We start from the raw sequence: 22,802 nt of genomic DNA on the forward strand, positions 1-22,802 counted from the left end.
GTATGCGTGCATTTCTTAGCTTGGTGTGTGTTGGTGTCCAATGTGAATGAACGCTCAACAAAGTTGCATTTCTACAAAGATTGGCACATTCAAGTCTCTCTCTCTTTATGATTTTTCCCGCTCTCTCTCATTCTCTTACGTATTCGGGGAAAAACTGTTTTTCATCCGCTAGTTGGTAAAAACAAAAAGTGCAGCTGCAAGGGCGGTGGGGGAGGTCGACTCTTACGTGTTGCCATATTTTTAAAGGCATTACTAAGCGTTTTTTCTGCGCTGTTTTGTTGACGTTCTGCTTGGCTCTGGCTCTGTGGCCAATTGAATTTGGCCCGCACTTGATAATAATATTTATAATTAACGTGTGATAAAACTTTCGAGGAAAAACGTTATATATATATATAAATGATTTCATGATAAATTAGGCCTGATAAGCAGCTAAACAAATGATGAGGTTTTCATAGGTTTTTTTTTCGTTGGAAAAGTCGATTAGGGAAATTCCCCATAATAATTATAGATTTCATAATGACAAAATTTGGTCATAAGAATCAAAAGCTAAGAAATAGTGAAAAATTATACCATCAATTATTAAAAATTAACCTTTTTTGCTTTTTAATGATTATAAAAAGTCATTCTTAAGAGTGGGAAACCCTCGCTTATGGCCATTAATTTATTATTATGAAACTGGAAATATGAGTATTATTATTCCTATTGCAATGATGTAAGAAATAGGTTATAAAAGTAAAGTGATCAATAATAGTTATTGAATTCATTAAAAGAAATATTTTTCCTATCAAATTTCCACCGAATCTTACGAAATCAAGAAAGAACTTAAACTTAACTTTCGTCATCCAAAAGAAACTTCTACGTAAACAAAAAAACGTGTTTATATTTCATCAGATCTGTGGCTTACTCATCGCCTGCTTTTACAGTTTTGCAAACCCAGATAATCTGCTAAAAATTTGCCAATTTGTCGGGGTCACCACCCATTATTCGTCAGCCTCCAAAGCGTCCCCTCTCGCTCTCTCTCTCTCGCCTATCTACCCCTCTTCCCCAGTTGACGTTTAGCGTTACGACACGCAATGTGTACTACGAGTATTATGCGACTTTTGCTGCCAATGAACGAGCCATAACAACGAGCCAGTCCAGTGCTCGCTCGCCCACTTGGCCCAAAACGAAAAGCTACAAAAACAAGACCCCAAGAAAAATGGTTAGCTTGAAAAGAGGAAAAACCTATTTGCATACGTCATCGTCGGGCGAAAAAGGTTCGTCATGAGTCAGAGTGTCGAATATCGAGGAAGCCAGACTCCAAAGCAGCAACAGCAGCAGCAGCAGCAGATCGTTGTTTATATAACACGAGACAAAACCAATACTTGGGGGCCATTATATAAGGCCAAAAGGGACTGGGCCAAATTAGTCAGCCAATGAGTGTTGGGTTCTTTCGTAATCAGTGTGAAATCAAAACTGAAATATCATAAAACTAGATTATTTCGCGTTGCTAATTGGCTTGCCTCAATAAATTCTTCACCCTAGTTTCTTTTGTAGTTTTTGATTTTACTTTTTGTATTTTCTTGTTTCTTTTTTGTTTTTTTTGGGCTATTTTTATGAGTGTTTATCATTGTCGTCCGACCAAAACACAATGTCATATAGTAAAACGTGTGAGCCAAGCAGCTAAATAACGACAAAACAAATGAGAAACCAATAAAACAAATATCAAAGAAGAAATCAAAATACACATCAAGGCAATGAAAATTTATGTGATTTCATAACTACTACTACGACGAGCATGATTTCATAATTAAGGGGGAAAATTACCATCGAAGCATAATCAATTTATGGCCCACATCGATTGTTATGCAATTTAATGGCTTATGTGGGGTGATTGGTTGGGTGATTAAAGAACTATATCTGAAGTGAGGGGGATTTTTGAGTGGACGAAGAACGATTTTTGGGTACTTACTGTAGAAGTAATAATAAGTCAGATAAAGACTGTAATTTCTTAAGAATTTCCTTTTAAAATATTCAAAAACTTGAATCATTTGTTGAGTCATTTTCCGTTTGTATTCCCAAAGTGGTAATTAAATAGCTGATATAAAGAAACAACTGTCGTTTTCAATCAGTTTATAGTTAATAGTATAAACAGGCAATCTATCTATAACTATCACACAATGTGTTTATCATACTTAGTTCCTTTATCGACTTCAATCAACGTTTGCCTACAATCACTTATCGGATTTAAGGCAAACAATGCGCCTGCATTCAGTTGACTTAGAATGCTATCAAAGGCTGTTATAGCTATAGTTATATATATCTATTATATATGTCATCACTGCCATTTTGTCTGACGTTGATAAAATAGTTGACTATAGTTGACATTGCATAATATGGTAGGTAAAATATATAAAGCAATCAACGTTATATCGCCATGCGAGGGCGTGTTCGGGCAAACGGCAAAACTGCACTCTGCATATTTGCCGTTCGCTTAGGAACGTTTATCGGTTCCAGGATTATGCAATATGACTTTACGTACACGAATCCACGATTGCCGTCGGATACACGTGCTGTTATATGAGTCGTACACATAGTTTTTACACTTACGCAAAGTCAAAACTATCGAGCAATTAGAATCGAGTGCTGTAGCTTGTTTACCAACTTTTCCCCTCGCACAATGTTTCACAATGTTTTTACAATGCCAGCTGTTATTAAAGCGGTTTTCTACTATCTCTTGATTTGTATATATATATATATATAGCTTATATATATAGTTTCAGACCCGAGTTGGCGATTGTGTTAAGTTCTGCTTAAACTAATCTAGAAGTGCGCTTTCTCGGGTGCTCGAAGGTCGATATCAGTAAACAGCTTTCGAAAGGGAAATTTATAGGAAGTTTATTTACTAAAACGAGTCACTAAGTAGAAAGAGAACTGGTTTCAAGGAAAAACATTGAGTAATAGATATTAATGATAAAATAACAATTCTTCTTGACTAAGCTCAGGGTAAAAATCTTAAAATAAAGATAGAACTAGATATTAAGCTAACTTTCCATAAAAATGTTGTTAGGAACTTAACTTATCTTCCATTTCCTTACATTAACTTATTTAAAATACCTAAAAATCTTTGAAAAACAAACCTCTTTCTTAACCTTCTAGTTCTTATTCCCTGCAAAACCCTTTTCCTTTTGGAAATTTTTTTCTAAATCTTTCTTATCTAACCCAACCAAGAAAACTTTCCCAGATCTTATGTAACATGCAGCCGAAATTCTATTCCGAATATAAAATGCGTGTTTTATTATATATTTTTTGGGTCGGCGACTCGATCAGAAAGCCGCCGCATGTAGATCGTATATCTGCCGACATATAAACACACCCTTGATAAATTCATTTTCTTGGCTAACTACCAACTTATAAGATATTTCAGCATTACTTAACAACGAGATTTATGCAAAAAGCAAAAGTTGTCTCGATATAAAAATCATATTATAAGCGCGTGTGTGTTTGTGTGTTTGCGTTTTTATATCAATGCCCATGAAGAAAAAACTAAAACAAATTTCATTTGCAGGCAGTTTTGTAGTTTGATTTTATTTTGGCACACTTTGATTGCCTTTGCAAATGTAAACAAATTATAAGGCAAAAAAAAAAAAAGAAGAAAAGAAAAAGAAAAGGAAAGGAAAAGATCTTGATGCCGGGCGGACGACAACCAAAAAATTGTTTACATAACAAAACCAGAACGCGAAGAACAAAGCAAAGACAAAACCGAACTCCAAATGTATGTGTGTGTGTGTGTGTGCGGGTGTATTTGTATGTGTGTATGTGTGTTATGCCGGCATTGTTTATCTTAAAGATACAATACGAACGACGTCAAAAGCAAAACGTGCGCACAATCAAAAATACAAAAACAATACAAGCAAAAAACAAAAAAAAAAACTAAAACCGAAACAAGCCAAAAACCACACACAAAAACAAAAACAGACTCTTTTTCGCTCTCTCTCTCTCTTAATATTCGTTCCTCTTGCAAGTTTGTTACTCACAAACACATAAGTAGAAGCAAATAGTTCTCAAAGAGAACTAAAGAGAACGCTTAAGAGCGGGCATATACCAGCCTGGTGTTAGTATAGAAAGTATGCCTGTATGGGTATGGCTGGCGATGATTTTGATTTCGTTACTTTAGCCAGCGTCCGCGTCAGTTCGCTCTATTCTGATTCAGTGTTAATTTTCATAATATTATGTAATAAAGCATGTGGTTGCGATTATATTCCTATGCCCTACCTTAACCGCAATTATATATAGTTAACTATTTGTAACGATTAAATGGTTTTAGGTTTGCCTTTCTACGGCTTCTGGCGGGTAGGATTTGCGTAAGTTCATTGAACTCTAATTGTTTCTTTTTACACACACACACTCTGTGTGTTTTTTTTATATAAGAACTGTGCTTTTCAATTAGCTTTGTGCTAAGGTGACGAAAGTCACGTCATCGGTTTTCCTTTGGTTGGATGGTGTGAGGCGGCAACTGCATTTCGTTTGGGGAGATATCTGAAATTCTCCAGCGGTTAAGTAATAGATACAGTTCTTCCTCTTCTTTTAGGCCAACCAGTAGTCAAAGAGCGAAGTGAATAAGAGAGATATACGGAGAGAGAGAGAGGGTTCGTCGGTCTCTCTTTGATTTGATTGTGTGGGTTTGGAGGAATTATAAAACAGAATCAAAAGCTGCCTCTGAGAATCAGTCATTTCATTTCATTTCTTTGGCTGCTATTTTCTTTTTTCTTCTTTTTTTTTTTTTTTGAGCATTACGTAAAGCGCCTATCTTCTTCTTGTTCCGCTTACTTCACATTCTATCCCCTATCTCTTTCTGGCTCTCTTTATCTCTCTCTCCCTGCCCATATATATATATATATATATATATATGTATAATTCTCCCGGAATCGGAATCGAAATCAAAATCCAACTCATATTCTCTTTGTTCTCTGTGTGTTTTTCAGATGCCTCGCTGCTGCTGTTGTCAAAACTTCTTCTTCATTTCGACTAAAACAGCCAAGAGTAGAGCACGCAAAAGATTAATTGATGGCGAATGAAGTGAAGAAATAAAATTCAAATGAAATTAAATTAAATAAAAGAAATCCACAAGTGCAAAGTGAACGAAAGTGTAGTGCAGTGATGTGAGATATAGATATTGTATCTGCCAGATAGATTTACCCAACTTGTTGCATACGTGACTGCAGGCAGCTACGAAAAATAAAAAATAAAAATAAATCTAAATCGTGGGGAATCTGATCGGTTATATAGAGTGATGCCTCTGTCGCAGGGCTATTGCCTGAAGCCCTCGCTGCGGGCGATGAAGGTGCTACGGCAGGAGCAGCAGGATCAGGGTCATCACATGCCACCCAGCAGTCCGTTACAGTGTTACCTGCCACACAACGACAGCCAGAAATCGTTGCATTATCTATTAGCCGAATCCTTTGCCAAGGTGGGCAGCTTTTCGGAAGCCATCGATGTTTATGAATTGATAGCCAGCCGTCAGTATGATGGTCATGTTCCGCTGGACAAACTGAATACCCTGGCCAGTGCTTTGACCACCCACATACGGCAATTGGGCGGCATTGCCACGCCCACGGTGAAGAGTCCGAGAATATCGGAAAGACTGGACATGATGCCCTGGTCAAGGTATCACCATCAGGGCAAACAGAATCAAGCAGAACAAGAGGAATTCCTGAGAGGAGTTGGTGATGCAACGGGGGAGTCCAGTGAGAGTCCCTTGGATCTGCATTCACCCACGCGAGAACTGAGAGTTCCCAGTCCCATGCAGGATCTGGAGGAATTCGATCCGCTGTTGTGCCCGCTCTGCTGCGATATCCTGCGTTGTCCCGTGACCACCAACTGCGGTCACACCTTTTGCCGTCAGTGCTGTGAGACGATCACGCAGTGCAATATCTGCCAAGTGAGATTTCCACGGCTCCATGATTCCTCGCCAGGTCCGCCCGGGGCACCAGTCTGTACTGCCCTAACCACAACGACAGCGAGTGGTGCCGCCTCCAGCTTTTTCACAGCACCCTCCAATCACAATGCGAACCTCAGCCTGATGAGTTTCCCCATGGGCTATGGCGTTCAATTGGCGTCCAGTGTCCAGCAATTGGTTGCCTCACCCATGACAGTGACTACGACCACAGTGGCTTCCACAACGGCTACGGCTACTACCACCATGGCATCCACTTCGGCGGCAGCTGCTCTGGGTTTGAGTGTGTATCCTTCGGGAGGCAGTGCGTCCACGGCAAAGAAGTTCATGCCGGATGTTCTGGTTCGTCGGTTGGTCGAGAAGTACTGGGGTCCCGATCTGCAGGCCAAGAAGATCAGCGAGAAGGCCAGCAGCTGCATGCACCTCAATCTGCTCGATGACGCACTCAAGTTCTGCAATGCCAGCTTGGAGAAAGGTGAGTTGTCATTAAAGTTTCCCTATGAAACCTTTTTTTTAAGTTAGGTTGTAATTTGCATCCTTTTACCTTGAAATCTCTCTGAGTGTAGCCGTAAATCCCCTTCGAATCGACTGCACTCAGTGGGCTGTGCTATTTGAAAAATCAATAAAGGGCAGGGCCGAAAATGGCAAGGCTCAATAGACTCCGTTTGCTGACGTCAGGCGAGCAGAAGGATTCCAATGGTGGCGCAACAAGTTTCCTAGAGCAGAACCGCCCACACACTTAAAACCAAGTGGAACCCATGCGGCGTATGCGTATTTTCGCTATTACTTCAACGGCACTCTCCTCCTCTACGCTCAGACCGCCCGCCCACGCCAATGTCAACTTGTTACTCTAATTGTGTGTGTTCAGCGCGACAAATGGCACTGGCATAGGCGGTCCAAGGACCCAATTATCAAATATTTATAGAGCAAATTCAAAGTAAATAAACCTTGGCCGAGGGAGCGGTGGCACGCGCTGAGCCCCCAAAACAACTCTTTCTGCAGTCGAAATAATACTCTGAGAAAATCTCTTTTTGTGTTTTTTTTAAATGAATTATTGAGACGCTGAGTCAGTCAGTTGAGCTCAAGAGGATTTTCCCCTTCACTTAGGTGGAACAGACATAAGATATATTGAAACCAAGAACAGCCAATTAATCATTTCCATTTTCCCAGAGACAATTTTCTTGTTTTTGCCTTGCCCACTCTCTCGAAATAGTTTTTCTTTACTTTTTTTTTTAAATAGCGCAAAAAATCACAACGATTTACGCACTTAGAAATCCATCAAACAAAATGTTTCAAGTACCAGCGGAGGGGGTAGAAATATTAACAAAAGACAGAAGGCAGCAGACGGAAAACACTTGACTCGTCAAGAGTTTCTTTTTTCTTGGCAGGAGAGACTGTGCGGGGTGAAAGAATTAAGGCAAAACAATGGCTATGATGGACAGAATTAGGTGGAAGTGGGGCTAGAAAATGAAAAACGAAAAAAAAACTAAAATTAACCAGATCTCAGATCGGAAAACATTGCTGGCTGCCAATTAATAATTTCGACAATTCTTTAAATGACTTTTAGGTTTGGAAAAGTATTTTTAGTTTTTCTGATTTTGTGTTTTATATAATTAGCTGTTCTGTTCTGGGTTTATTTTTTAGGTATTAAATATAGCCAGAAAGGTTGTAGGTTAGTAGGTTGCTAGTTTCCCTTGCTAGCTTACCCTTACTTACTTTCGTGATCATAATATTTATTCTAACAACATTTCCAATTAATCGTCCAAATTGGTCACCATAATTGCAGCCATTTGGTGTTTACCAATCAATGTTTGTCCCGCTTTCCTCGATTTTCCGCTTCACTGTTTACCTTTGGAATACAAAATTAGAAGGGGTTCTTGGCAAGCCCCTCTCTCTCTCTTGGCCAAATCAAAGTGCTTTTACTTTCACCCAGGGGATGTAATGCATCAGTGTCTGACATTTCTTAGGGGTATTAAGTTTACTTTTTGTCGGCACGTGGGCAGGGGGATTTTTCACCTGAAACCAAGCGTAGTGGGCGTGGGTCAGCAGCTAAAGAGCGGTGTTACTTTCATAATTGTCATTATCAGAGTGTTAGTACTTTGTCAGCGTGTGTTTTTCTGATTAGCCAAATTGTGTGCTGACGCATCCAATCGTACGACTTTGTTTACTTTAATGGTTGAGTAAGTTGGATGGGGGGGGGATCGATCTAAATGCTAGGAGATTGAAAGAGCGGCAGAGCAGACGTTCCAGCTGACACGTAAACAGCACGAAAAATAATTCAAGTCGTTCTTTTTTTTTTTTAAGAAGCCCATGTATTTGTTCTATTTGATTTGCTTTTCTGTCTTTTTCGTTTCGTTTCTTCTTTTCGCTTTCCACAATCAGTTATTGACTTTTGCTGATAAAAAACGAAGAAAAAAAAAATCCCTTTTTTTGGTGGAGACTTTAAGTAAACAGTTTTGATAAACAAACTGTCAAGTCATGGTTATAAAAAGAAATGCAAATCTGAACCAATTAAGTGAGCAAATAAAGCGTTTTAGCTGGGATTCGGATTCGTTTAAGCAAAGCTCGCACATCACATATCACACATACGCTGTGTGGGCCAAAGCCAAGTGGCCCACTTGACAATGAAGATGTCAGACCAAAGTGCCAGCACTCAAGTCTTACAGAGACACACACACACACATGCGAGTGTATATACATCCTGCAGGAATTTAATGTCCTGCTGAAATGAGCTTTAGTCCCCGTGCCAGACATGCACAATTCCATTTACATACAAGCCACCTACGCACGACTTTTTACGACCTGAGGCGCTGCTGATATAGTCGTTGAACCCATCAGAGTTCTCCCTCTCTCTCTTTTTGTAATTTCATTTCTGCCAAGTACACAGAAAATAATTAACAAAAATGAAATACAAAGCTGGCTAAGTGGAAAGAGTTGTTAAATGAGCCGCAAGGACTTGGCCTGAATACATATTTGCTGAGCCAGGCAGGCAGCAAAAAAATGTATTAAAAAAAAAGAAGGGGAAAACAGGGAAAAGGTTGGGGTTCCATTAGAAATATTGCATTGAAAATGCCTTCATGTCATGCAAGGCTCTGTTTTCCTTTTGACGGTTCCTAATTTAATAGGTTAATACATGTATGTATATATGTGTGTGTGTGTGTGTGTTTGTGTGTAAATGAAGTGTATATAGCTTACATTATATGGCCGATCGTATAATTATATAGCGTGTTTTCGGGCTGACCTGTCGACTGCATTTAATGCTTCCAGTCCGGGCTTGCTGTTGTTGTTGTTGTTGTTGTTTCAATGAAAGAATTTAGCACGAAACATGCAATTAATTTGGCTTTGCCACGTGGCTTTTGTGCCCTTGTTGGTAGCGATTTCCATTAACTTTTATGGCCCGCTGGATTTCCTTTTCACTGCAAATCATTTTCTTTCTTTTTAGTGGTTCGTGGAACTTGAATTCGTACGGTGACTTCTTGGCCAAATTATTTCAATTTATGTGGTTAATTAAATTGTAATTTCTTGGTAATTAACAGGAGGCGGCCCCTGAAGGCGTTGACTTCTTGAGAATTTCCTCACATAAAAGTTCTAAGGAAGGCGACTTAATCAGGGAGCTTAGTTCAGGGGGAACTGATAATGGTATGTTAAATATGCTGGGGGCTTAAGAAGGCTTAAGATATTTAAAGGTGTTGTTTAGGGTAGCAAATTAATAGTTTTATTTTTAAAAAATATTCCAAAAGTGAGTGTACATGACTTGCCAAAAGGGAAACACGTCGTTTCTTAAGAAATCCTCTTAAAAATTACCCAAAAAACAGCTGAAAGAACTGTCTAGCTCATATATTAACAGTCTTCATGTTACATAATTTAAGTCTTGTTGATAAACCTGACTCACATTAGCACCTATATAGCTACATCAACATAAACCAAATATCACGTTTTTTCCAGCGATAAGAATTGCACTTTCTCATGGTACACTGAACGACATTTCCATTTACTATCAAGGGCAGAACCTTGAACTCCAGAACACTTGCCTTTGTCTCGATATCAGAATAAAAAGCAAAAACCACACCTCTCTGGACATGTCCGAGGCGATATGGTCATGATGGGGGGACTTCAATTGGGTGAATAATATATCCATTCATGTGATTAAGACGTGACGCTTATCGCTGTGCCTGCTCACCCAATACACCTGATAATGCCCCACCATTGATACTATATTTGGGTATTTATACTTTTCTTTCCACGATTTCTGGTTGTTATTGTTTGGAGAGCGCCTTGATCTTGTTAGCTTTTCTGTTTTTTGTTTTTGGCTCAGGCTGAGGTGCACTATACTCATGCCATTAAACATTGTCGTCATTCGCCTATTTTTAATACGAAAGTCCCCCCAAAGTCCCTGCAGTCCCCGCCTCCCGTTCTCTTGGCTTTTCGCAATTATTCAGAGTGACTGCACTCATTAACATTTGTTTCTAGCCATTGCTGACTGTGCTTTTGATTTCTGCCTTCTTTTTTTCTGTGGCAGCTAACATTTTTTAATTAGTCAAACAAGAGCTGGAAAATGGTGGAAGTGATTTTTGAGGGCACAGAAAGAAATAAGAAAGATTTTATGTTAAATTGTAATTTTTTGTTAGATTTTTTAAGGACAAGTTTGACTTTCTGAAAAAGTAAAACTGATCTTTAAGATTTTTATATACTTTTCTACTACCAAACTGATACTAAAAGCTCTGAAATCTTTTTCCCAGTGTAGTCAAAGTGCAGGCAGCCGAAATTTATTGCGCATTTTGAGGTCGTTGAGTTCTTTCCGTGAAAGTGAACAAAGAACCCGAAACTGAGGCAGCAGCTAAAGCCTAGGGAGGGTGGCGATGAAAGTGGGAGAGAGTTTAACGACCACAAAATTCAACTGGCCTTGAGAAAGCCAGTTGCCAATCGCCGTCACAGATACACAGATACAGATACAGCTTTGCCTTTTAGAATGTAGTCGTCGAGCAAGAAGATTGTGTTAATTTCTAGCACATTGGCTTTCTAATTTTCTTTCTCTTTCTCCCTGTGAAATATTATTAAGAATGTGCGATTTGATTTATTTCTTGCTGCGTGTACTTTCTCCACCCCCGCCTCCTTACCTACGCAGACGCCATGCGTTGCATAGCCGGCATTCCCGATGTTCACGTATCTGATAGATACTTTTTGGCATGCTTGTCGCCCCCACCCCTCTCTCGCGACAAGTCTGGCGCACATTGCTAAAATGCCATCGCACATTTCAGCTAGCTAGCCTAAAAAAAAAAATAGTATGAAAAATAAAAGCGATTTCTACAAGACTTTCGAATGCGAATTTCTAACCCGAAAGGAATTGTTTGCTTTCGTTTTTCCCCCTCAAATATTCATTTGCTTTGGGCCCGAAAATGTGTTCTCGGGTCGAGTAAATGCAAACTTTTCCCATTTCGAGTCAAGTTTTGGGTATTTACTTCTGGAATTCAGTGGCCAAGTGGGTGGTGTTTGTCTTGTGGGTTCTCTACGTGGATTCTCTACTCAAGCTCTCTTTGAAGTCAAAGATGCTGAAACAAGTTTTGTAGGTGTGGGCGAGGTTAACCAAATGGAATGTGGATGTGTGTATGTATGGGTGTTTCTGTGGTTAACGAAGTTGGGGAAATCTTGGTTAACAATTTTCCAAGGCAGCTTAACAAGTTTTTAAGTCTGTTTATGAAATATTTTTAAGGGTAAACCCCTAAAAAGCGGATCAAATCTTGGAATTTTCTTTAAATAAAATTCTAATAAAATTGTAAACTCTTAAAATACCAAATTAATATCTCAATTCACCAAAAATTTCAATCACCTGGCAAATTATTAAACCAATAAAAATGTCTAACACCCTGTACAAGCCCATAAAAGTCTCAATAAATCACCTAAATTTCCCTCTCAAACAAACACAATTCCCTATTAATTTCCCAACTTTCGCTGAGTGACATAATAATGACCCCTAAATAAATTCCCTGTCATTTAGTTACGAAATGCTGACATGCACTTCCCATACAAATGACATTTGACACTTGGGAAGCATTCTGGCTGGCAGAAAAAAAAACAAAAACAAAAACAAAAACAATTCACTTTCATAACCGCATGGAAATTATTGTATTGAATAACCTGATCAATTATTCATTGTTTCATAATCGTGTCACTCCAGAAAAGCGCAACAATGCCAGGAAAATTTAAGTGCAAGCAAGGCTTTTCCTCTCCCACCCCTCTTTCCGTATGGGCCCCATAAATTCTGGCAAAACAAGCCCGATGACGTAATAATCAGCTCACTCGGCTCGAGTTCCAAGAAAAAGCAAAATAAACATATTGAGACATATTCCTAATTGAGATATGCACCCGCTCACTCTGGAAAAACAAACTGAAAAAAATATGCAAAAAAAAAAAAGAGAAAAATGGGTTACAGAAAAATAAAACTGTTGCTCCTGTCGTTGGCTTGGTTTTGGTTTTTTTCTTGCCTTTGCTGTTGCTGTAATTGCATAATGAGGCCAGGCCAACTGCAGTTGCAACAGCAACGTAGATAAAAAAATCAAAAAAAAACAAAAACCGAAAAAAAAAAGTGCAAACGTGAGTCATAAACGAACGCTTCGGCCAGATTGTCTATTAAGTAATATTCTATTGTAAACTGTGAATTACGATTCGCAAAATTCACTTTCAACATTTTGCGAGCGGACAGCAGCAGCAGCGACGGCAGCAACAACAAATCAACTGGGAGATTACTCAATTGACTGCTGCAATAGCAATAGCAATAGCAATAGCAATGGCTATATGGCTATATAGCTGTATAGGCATAGCAAAATCAAAAGTAAGTCGCCCGCTCACTTATACAAGCTATCTCGCTACCTCTCTTTCTAATGGCCTAATGCCGTCTCTTTCGATACGCCGCCGCCGCCGTCGCTGTTGCTCTCTGACTCGTTTGAATTACAGTTATGTCATAGAACGTAGGCAAAGTTGTTGCCGTTGCTGCTGCTGCTGCTGCTGCTGCTGTTGTTGTCGCTCGTGTTGCGCTTTATCGCATTGCCCAACAACAACAACTGCCCACAATCAGCAATCAGCAAAACTGCAAAACTGCTAGCAATAATTTGTTAGAGACTATTGAGTAATAGACACGGGCCCAGACATCATTCCCATTCCACAGGTAAATGCTTGCCCCTCAGCTATGTAAAATAACAACAATAACTACTAGCCCTAGCTCACACCCTTAACCTTTTTATCCTAATCAATCTATTGAAAATTACATCAGCCTGACATTTTCCGCACAGCGTATAAAATCCACAAAACAATTTCCACGGGGCGTGACTGCGCCAAAAGACCACTCAAAGTACACACAGAGAGAGAGAGATTTTCAAAGATTTTTTACGTTAAGGCCAAAGCACACAGTCAGAAAATTAGCATCACTATACGGGCATAATAATCATAAACAAATAGCGTTTTTTTTTCTTTCAATAGATTTGTTTCTTAAAAATAATAATAAAAAAAAGCTATTAACATGACAACTTTGAGTGAGAAAAGCACTTAAAAAGGTTTTTAAAGTCAGGCAAGCAGAATAAGTTTGTGTCTTAATTACTTTCTAGCGGAGACGTTTTGGTTGATAATTTATTTAAATAATTAAAAAGATAATTAAGAAACATTAAATACATTAAGATAGTCAAAGAAAAGCAAGCAAAAACTAATAAAACTAAAGTTTATTTAGTAATAAATAGCAAAACCTCCCGCAAGCAGTTTATAAAGGGAAATCAGCTTCACCCCCCTTTTCATTAAAAATCCCTAGAAAATAATTTCCCCTTATTTCGCTCACTGCACTTATGCAACAATTACCGGGGCTAACATCGTCACCGAGTTAAGGGGGAGTGTTGGTTGCCTAATTGACGGAACGAAGGCAGAATGGAATTATAAAAGCAAAGTTCAGCACGATGACATAATTGTTTTCGATTTGATTAGCCAGCAGAAAGGATTTCAATTAGCATTTAACCAGCAAAAGCTGTTAACACTAAATGATAAATCGAAAACTTTTCTACTTTCCTACTTTGCCAACAACTATTTGGGTCAGGCGTTTGTCAGGAGCTGGCACTTGGCAACTTTTTTATTAACAAGCCTGGCTAAAATAAAACTAAATTTTTTTCGCTCTCTTACCATTCTGGGCCAAAGAAAAGTTTTCCTTTTTCCCAAAAAAAAAAAACGGCGAATAGGGAAAAGGAAAACGAAGTTGGCGAAACTTTTTACATTATCGCATTCTTTGTGGGGAAATTCGTTCTAGCCAGGTGTGAGTGGCAACTATAAACAAATGATCAAAGAAACTGCCGTGATGTAATAGTAATTATGTAATCAGCGATTGCGTTTTTTTTGTGTTTTCTAAGAATTTTTAATGATTTTATCTAAGACTGTTAGATAACACGTTATTACAGGTTGGAGAAGCTTTGGTAGGCTGTAAGTTTCTGGGAATGTTATCTGTGAAATTTCCTTTGGATTTTCTGTTGGAAAGTGAAGATAAAATTCCTACTTTTTAATAATAAATAGTTGTAGTTTTCGGATTCCTTTAAACAGATTTATGTAAAAATAAAAAATAACACAAAAATACTTTAAATTATTTGTAATCCCTTCTTATGAAATCCTTTCACTGCTTACTATTAATTTATCAAGTAACATTGGCTTAAACTTTGCTTTAAATATTCCAAAATTTCAAAAGTATTTCTGGTGCTACCTCTTTGACATTTCCTAATAGCCCAGAATGACCCAGAAACGGACGCCCCCCCTTGAACAACTTTCAAAAGTCCGTCCCCATTGTAATAGTTGCCACACAGCGTTGATTATTTAATCGCCGAAAGGAGAGAAGCCAAACAAAAAAAAAAAGTTATTACAAAATTGCAAAATCCTCTGTTGTAGCAAGCAAAAACAAAAAAAAAATACAAGCGAGACGAAAATTTGAGAGCATTTACAAATCACGATTTAATTTCCACACGGCAACAACAAGCCGAAAAGCGTTGAAATTGGCAACAAACAAATGAGCAACAATGGGTTTTCGGGGGCGACCTGCTGGCGTCTGCAGGGGGGCGGGGCAGCAGCAGCAGCAGACTAAGCGTGAAAAAGACAAAAGACCACGACAAACATAAGAAAACACTGGGAGGCAGGAAGGCAGGGAAACTGAGGCAAATCTTTGGGCCTGAAGCTCAACGTAACCAACAACAGTTGGCCGCTAAGCCTTACATAACCCATGAAAAAAAAAACTACTACAAAAAATACCAACAAAAAAAACAGAAAAAAAAGCAGCTCCACTTACCAAACAAACATAATAAAAGTGACGTCGACGTCGACGTCGCGCATTTGACTTTGACATACTTTTCGACTTTGCAGATGGTAACCGAAATGGCCAAAAGAGAGTGTGCCAGAGAGAGAGAGAGAGTGCGGACCGAAAGTAGCAAAGTCCCGGAAAAAGAGCATCTGTCAAAAGTAACTGACACAAGCCAAGCTTGCTTTCTCTTTTGGCCTGCTCTTAGCCAAAATGTGAGTGCCTCTTCGGGCCAAAAACAAACAGTAAAAAACTGTTGCTCGTTTTTGGCTTTTTAACTCTTTCTCCACGAACATCTTTCTCTTACGTATTATATTTTTTTTTTTTTTTGACTTATTGCACAAGTTTGAGCTCACGCAATGCTTAAGCCATGGCCAAAACCCCTCCTTTGCCCCTCTCGACTTACATGAGTTTACTCATATTTTTGGCAGCTTTGCATAAAAAAAAAGCCGGTTACGTTGGTTATACATTTTTTTCCCAGCTCTGACTGCTTATCGAACTGCGTTTAGGGGCTGATTGGCGTCTGCGGCGATTACATAAGTGAAAACGCAGACCGAAATAGCTATGGGTTAGGGGGAGAATTAACGAAAATAGATCTGGAGAGTTCAGGGAAAACAATTAGGAAAAGTGGTTGTAATAAAAAAGAATTTTTATATATTTTTTGGCGATTTTTTCTAAAAGAGAAAATTAAGATTTTAAAAATCCATCAAAGGGAAAGGGTAGAAATTTTTACTTAATTTTGCCTATTTTGTACAAATATAAAAAAATATATACTAAAATATTATTTATAATAATTTTAAATTATAAATCTTTAATACCAAAATATTCCTTAATTTTCTATTAAAAACCCATTAATAGAATTTAAAATACTTTTAAATTTTAACTTAACTTTTTCTAATATTATATTCCCAATTTCCCTCAGTCCATTAGCCACCCTAAAATGACTTTTAAGTGGATTATTGCCATACGCTGTCACCACCCCACTACCACCACCCACCCAGCACTCAGGCACCTGAAAATGTAATGCATTTTGATGGTTTTTGGTTTTCGGTTTCAGCCTCTCTGCTTTAGGCTTAGCCGTAGTTTTGCTTTGGCGTCAGGTGGTCAGGTCAGCCGAGAGTTGAGTTGAGTTTTTCCCAACCTGCCCTTCTGCTGTCTGGGAAATCAATTAACTGCGTGTCAGAGGCGCGTGTGGCAGCGGATGTGGCTGTATGGATGTGGGGACATGGACATGGACATTGGTTGTGGGTGAACATTTATCAAATGACATCTGGAAAGAGGGGACAGCATATGGCCCAGCAAGGCAGACACTTTCCGGGCCAACATATGGTGGGGGAGTTAAGCCTTGTAAATGGGTATGGGGAATATGTGGAGGTGGATTCATTAGCTGGTAGCACATGGTAAGCCTTCGCTTTGGTGGGTCTTCTAATTGTGTCCACTTCAAAAGGGGAGACACCGACTTTTCAGGGAGGGAATTAAAGGTTGTAATCATCGGAATATCAAAGAGATAACATACTAAATTTATAACCATCTAAGCTTGTTAAGTTGTAAGACTTTGCTGGAGTAAATCTAATTTCTGAGCAATTAGGGCTTACAGATTTCCCTATAAATCTCTTTTCCCACCCACTTTAAAAGTTACTACAAGAGAAAATCAGCAAATTCGCTTTCAAGTTGTCGGCCTTTTGGTTTTCTCATTTTTTTTTATAATATTTATCTTCAACCACCACTGCATAAGCTGGCTGACTTAGCAGACAATCAACAGAAGTTGCGCTGAAAACAGGCCCTAAAAAGTGTGTATAATATATATATTGTATATGGAAAAACTTCTTTATATCTTACGCCTCACATAATGTGAGACTTCCGCACTTGCTTTGGCCTTGCCTCTACCTCTACCCCTTCTCCCCAAACAAACTTGGTCACCAGTTGACCTTCAGCCCGCTCAACGAGTTGCTGTTCGTTGAAGCGTTTGGAATTGCTGCTGCCGCTTCGGTTAAACATTTTCAAATATTATTTCTGCGCTTCATAAAACTCATGAATGCCGCCTTGGCATTACAAGAGAGAAAACAACAACAAAATAAATAAATATTTTGCGCTTCATTCGAAGGAATGTTTTTTGTTTTGCTACGTTTTTTTTTTCTCTTGCTTGAATGAAATTCGTATTTGATTTTATTTGCGTGCTTGCGATTTGTACAACATTTTTGGGGGGGTAAATCGGGTTTTTATTTTTTCGCTTTGCTCCACTTTGCCTGAAGGTTGCGCTCGGCTGAGCAAAAAATATAAAGCTGGGTGGTTATATAAGACTTGGAAATGAAGTTAACTCCGCCATATCTTTACCTTGAATTGTTGTTTTTAAAGTCAAGCTTAAGCTTGAGTTAGATAACGAGAAAATCTTTGAAAATATCACACTTTCCCGATTGATTTTCAATCATCATTAAATTTATGGCCTCCTGCTTGAGCCAAAAATTCTCACCTAATTTTCAATCTGCACGACCTCATCTTACTTTGTCAGCTCATCATCTCCACTGGGGCCATTTTGGCCTTGGCTCAGACTGAACTTCGACATTTTATGTCTGCGTACTTGTCATTTTTTTTCCTTTTTTTTTTGGGGAGATTTGTTTTTTGCGTCTTGTTTTCCAGCGCCGAAAATTTATGCGACAACGCATAGCGAGATATTTCCCAGATGTAACCCGCCCAGCAGCAGCCACAAAAATCTTTACAGTTGGTTGGTTTTCACCAGAAAAAAAAAGAAAAGGAAAATAGAACAAGAACTGAAAAACAAACTGCGTACAAAATTCCAGCAAATTTTTGGAGGTTTTTCAGGGGGCGGCGTTTGACATTTAGCAAGCTGCAAGCTGATAACGCCCACATGACGCAATGAGTGGGGGAAAACTTGTTAAAGGACGTTTAATTACATTTAGATTTTTAAATGAATTAAGAAGTTGTTAAACTCTTTTTCAAACGTTGCCTTAAGTAAGGGTTTTATATCAATAAAAAATAAGGCACACCCCGAACCAACTCCAAAATTGAGAGCCAAACTCAACTTATGGTTTTCCATAAAATAACAAAAATATCAAGAAAAATATAAAAAAACATATGCAGCACCCGCATATTTGAATAATTTACACAACAATTGCCTGTCTGATGGCCTCGTAAAAATGTATCATCAAAAAATAAAACAGAAATTTTATAGAATTTCAGAATTTTGTGTCGCAGATTTAACGCCGAATTGCCGAAGGCGGCAGAAATGCTAAATAGTAAAAACAATGAAACTGCCACTGCCTCGGCCTCGGCCTCAGCCTGCACTTCCTGAAAGTGAATAATTATTATTTGGTTTTTCATATTATTTTCATGCATTTCACATTTCACATTTCCGTCAACAGCATCAAGAGAGTGGCCAAGTGAGCGTTCATTCATGAAGACAATTATAAAGGCAAATTAAGCAGGGAAATGGTAGACGATTCTCGTTCCCATAAATCTGTCTAGAAATTCACAAATCTCGACAAATTTGAGTTTAACAAGGAAATCAGTTGAGGATTTTCATAGAAATTAATTGGTCAAGATGAATTGAGGTAGATTAACTTGGTTGTCGATTGACAAAGAGGTCAAAACTAGAAATCAAACAAGGAAATCACCTCACAGAACAATTTCCTAGAAAATGTTTAAGACAAATCCATGCTGAGAGGAAGGAAATATTTGTCTTTAACTACGCATATTTCCTTTAATTTTGTGTTAAATTAAACATAATTTTCTCCTTCCATTTAACTGCTGACATTTAACCGAAATTCTCATATATTTATTTGGCTTTTACATCGAGAGCAGGAACTTTACGAGGGTCATAAACTTAACTCCACACAATTAGGTTCATCTGCATAATGGCCATATTTTATGCCAGCGAATAGAGTGTTAGCCAAGCGGCGGGAGTCTTGGTCCTGGTCTAGTCTCTTTGCATTTATTTGCTCCGCTCCAGTTAGCCCCCCGTCATCGTAGACATCAAAAAACGGTCAATTTCCCTACGGGTTTTGGTTTGCTTTCGGCAATGAGAACGTTATGGGGGGGGGGAACTTGGAGCTGGAAAAACTGAGGGAGGGTTGGGGGGTGTCGCATAAAGTTTGCCATCTTTTTGCCGCTCGTTTATGGCCGCTCGTTTCCCGTTTCACTTGGCGCAGTTTTTATGGGCATTCATTTAGTATTTAGGTCAGTTTTTCGCCACCCCTTCAGCCTTGTGCCCCTTTCCCTTCCCCCACTCTTCTTACATAATATAATCCAGTATATGTGCGTTCTGTCGGTCGTCGTGTCTCACAATCAAAGCTCGGACCATGCGGCGTATACGCAACGTATTTATTTTTAGCAAATTGTTTAACGACTTTTAAGCACTATTGAATTGAAAAATTAGACGGAGCGGTACGGGAGGAGGTGGGACATGCACATTCTTTGTTTGCAACATTGTAGGCTGGCATTTAAAAATAAATAAATCAAATGATTCACCGATTAAATAGTTTTGTTTGAGAAAAATGCCTTTTGTCTTTGTATCACTCAGATGTTAGATTGCTTTTATGCGGAAATCAGAATTCTAAGATTTTTGATTTCATTATTATGCAATCCATGCCAATGCTGTCTGTCAACCGCCAAGGAAAATTCGCTTCATTGCAGGTTTTTTTTTTCGGTTTGATTTTGATTTGGTTTCTGTAGTGTTGTGTGGGAATTTTGCAAACGATTTTTAATGTACGTGACGAAATCTGATTTTCAATGTACTCGTACTCGTACTGGTACTCACACGCCAAAAACGACACACGATGGCACACGAAAAAGATATAGATACAGGGGAAGAAAAATATTAGATGTTGGGGTTATAGTTAGATGAATATTCTTCTCAAAAAAAAATACTTGTCAGGGATTTAGTAAGTAAGAAAGGTTTTCTCTTTAGAATGTAGAGCTGCGACTTTCTTGAGTTTTTCCAACTTACCCATAGTTATTCCCATTTAAACAGCTTAAAACTTCACCAAATGACTTTCTCTATCATCTCCCAATTCACCATCACTTTCTCTAAGTGTATTAAAACCTAAAAAATATATATAAATTGCACACATATGAGCATAGTCATATCTGAAGCCAAATGCAATTTATCAACAGTTGAGCTTAAATTGTCTGCAGCGTAACGGAAACTTGGCCCCGCGTGGAAGATGTTTTGCTATATCTTCGGAAGGGGTAGAAGAGGGGCGCTGGCAGCAAAAGGGGGGCGCGGCAGAGGCGTACGTCGTAGAGCGTAAAATTCTCTAATAAGTGCAAATTGGTAGCAGTGGCAAAAGCAAAAGCAAAAACAAAACAAAAACTGCCAGCGACAGCAGGCCGTCAGCGTTTGGCTTTGCATTTTAATTGAATTTGTGTTTATATATATATTAGTATGGATATATATATGTAGACTTGCGGTTGTAAGTAAAAGTATCTGATGGATACGCACACACAAACACCAATATAGTCACAGATCGAACGGGAAGTAGCTGGTCACCGAGAACGTGGTCGCCTTCAGGGTGATATAATGTAGAAATAAATATAATTAGTATGCATAATACATATAGTTATGGCTCTGGACTTTGATGGCTAAGTGGGTGAGAGGGGGCGACTGGAGATCGAATGATATTGTTGCATAATAAGCAGGAAAATCACTTTTAAAGTGGGAAAAACATATTGGAAGCAGATGGGTTAAGCTATTTTTATGACTTTTATGAAGCTGAAAAACAGAGATATAATCTAATAAGTCTAAAAAATCTTACCAATCCCTTAAACTTACATTCTTTCCACAACTTTGCCTTTCTCCACTTCCCTTCTCCCTTTAAGATATCGGTAATCTGTCAAAGTATAATTCTATATAAAGTAAACTGTCTTATCTCACGAACAAAGACCGTTCAAAAAGCGTTTAGAGAATTAACAGTTAAATAACATTCTACCGTTATCTGACAGGGCGCAGCAAAGTGTGGTTATTATTATTGTTTTTGCCTTTTCGGCACCTTCATTCACATAACGGTTAGCCAGCCGCAAATCCAATCCCCTGAGCGTTATCTGGCAAACAAGACCCCCACCACTATCACTGGCAATTTATTTATATTTTTGGAATTTATTTGACAACCAAAGAAAAAAACAAAGTAGGCATGACGAAGGGAACAACATTTTACATAATAAACTATATTTTGATTTAGTTGTATTACTAGAAGTGGGAATTAGGGAAATTTGAGTCAGGGAAATTTATAAAATTAACAGAACAAGTCTTAATCTGATAAAAAGGGTGATAAAATAGTGTTAATAATACTTTAAAAGCTCAAAACTATTATCTAAATCATAAAAAAATGCATAATTTGAAAGTAAATTCCCATATAAAGGCCTATAAAAATTATTAAAAAAAAAACATTTTACATAATAAAATTACCCAATATTAACAGCAATCAAATGTTGCGACAAATATGGCAAAAAAGTAAAGGAAAATTGGCGGAGTGAAGGGATCACGATGAGCAGCTTTTTCCACTCTACAATGTAATCATTTTTCACCAATTTGTATAACAATTGCAATTACAACAAAAACTGTTATAGGGTCGCGTACCTAATATTATATAGCTACTGTTGTTGTTGTTGTTGCTTGAGGTACGGCTACTGTCGTTTTGTTGTTGCGCCTTTTTATGTTGCGTAATGTTATGCTACATAATCGCGTTTTCTGTCGTTTAACAGCAGTTGCGCGCGTCTTTTTAACATTTTCAAACTCTTTTAAATTAAGCAGCGCAAGAGTAAATTTCGGTAAGAGAGGTATACGAAACTAACAGCGAAAGGGGAAATCTTAACAGAAATCACGACTGTTAATACTCTTAGCTGTTGCTCTTAGGATGTTGCAATATGACATGTTGCTGGGGGAAGCCTGGCAACATTGTCTACAAGTGGCCTACGTGACGTAGCGAGGGGTGATAAAACGTGATGGTTGAGGGGCGGTGGGTGGTTGGCGTCAAGGGGCGGGGTTGGAAAATGCATGACCTAGGCACTGCAATGACTATCTATTCTAGGTGTTTCGCTTACCTTGATTTCACTTTCGCATAGCATTTGCCGATGGCCGAAGCTCGCGTTTTTAGGCAGTAAATTATTTATAATAAATATTACTGGTAAATCAGTGAAAAATATTAGTTATTCTATGACTAATCTCTTAAATAATTAACCCAATTAATGTAAATGCTAAATGGCGCCGCTGTTAGCAGCTGTCAAAATGAATATCCATTTCCCTTTTTGACGGAAAAATTGTGAAAAAGAACCGCGAAAAGATGAAAAGTCTAATTGACGAATAGTCGCGCGTGTTGAACATTTGCCCAATCCCACAACATATATATATCTAGACTTTGTTTACACGTCTATATCGTTACATTTTGCATATTGGCAGACGTAATTGCCTTGGCCGCACGCCGTAAAGTTTCCATGTTGGCAGATTTTGACATTTTATTTCGTTGAAATTATGACATTTATGAGGAAATATACTTTATTTACAATGCTAATTTGTAGCAGTTAAACTTAATTAATATTCTTATA

General features: G+C 38.3%; 1 protein-coding gene across 1 annotated transcript in view; it reads left to right on the forward strand.

Annotated features, from left to right (window-relative positions):
• The window catches only part of LOC108109815, a 28,347-nt gene that overhangs the window by 1,362 nt on the left and 4,183 nt on the right, over positions 1–22,802 (forward strand). Inside the window, exon 2 of the mRNA XM_017218540.2 lies at positions 4,965–6,410. Within this exon, the coding sequence (XP_017074029.1) occupies positions 5,273–6,410 (1,138 nt within the window). The 5' untranslated portion in view covers positions 4,965–5,272. The remainder of the gene's footprint in view (positions 1–4,964; positions 6,411–22,802) is intronic.

Source organism: Drosophila eugracilis, unplaced genomic scaffold (genome assembly GCF_018153835.1).
Source record: "Drosophila eugracilis isolate 14026-0451.02 unplaced genomic scaffold, ASM1815383v1 contig_1104, whole genome shotgun sequence".
Classification (NCBI taxonomy): Eukaryota; Metazoa; Arthropoda; class Insecta; order Diptera; family Drosophilidae; genus Drosophila; species Drosophila eugracilis.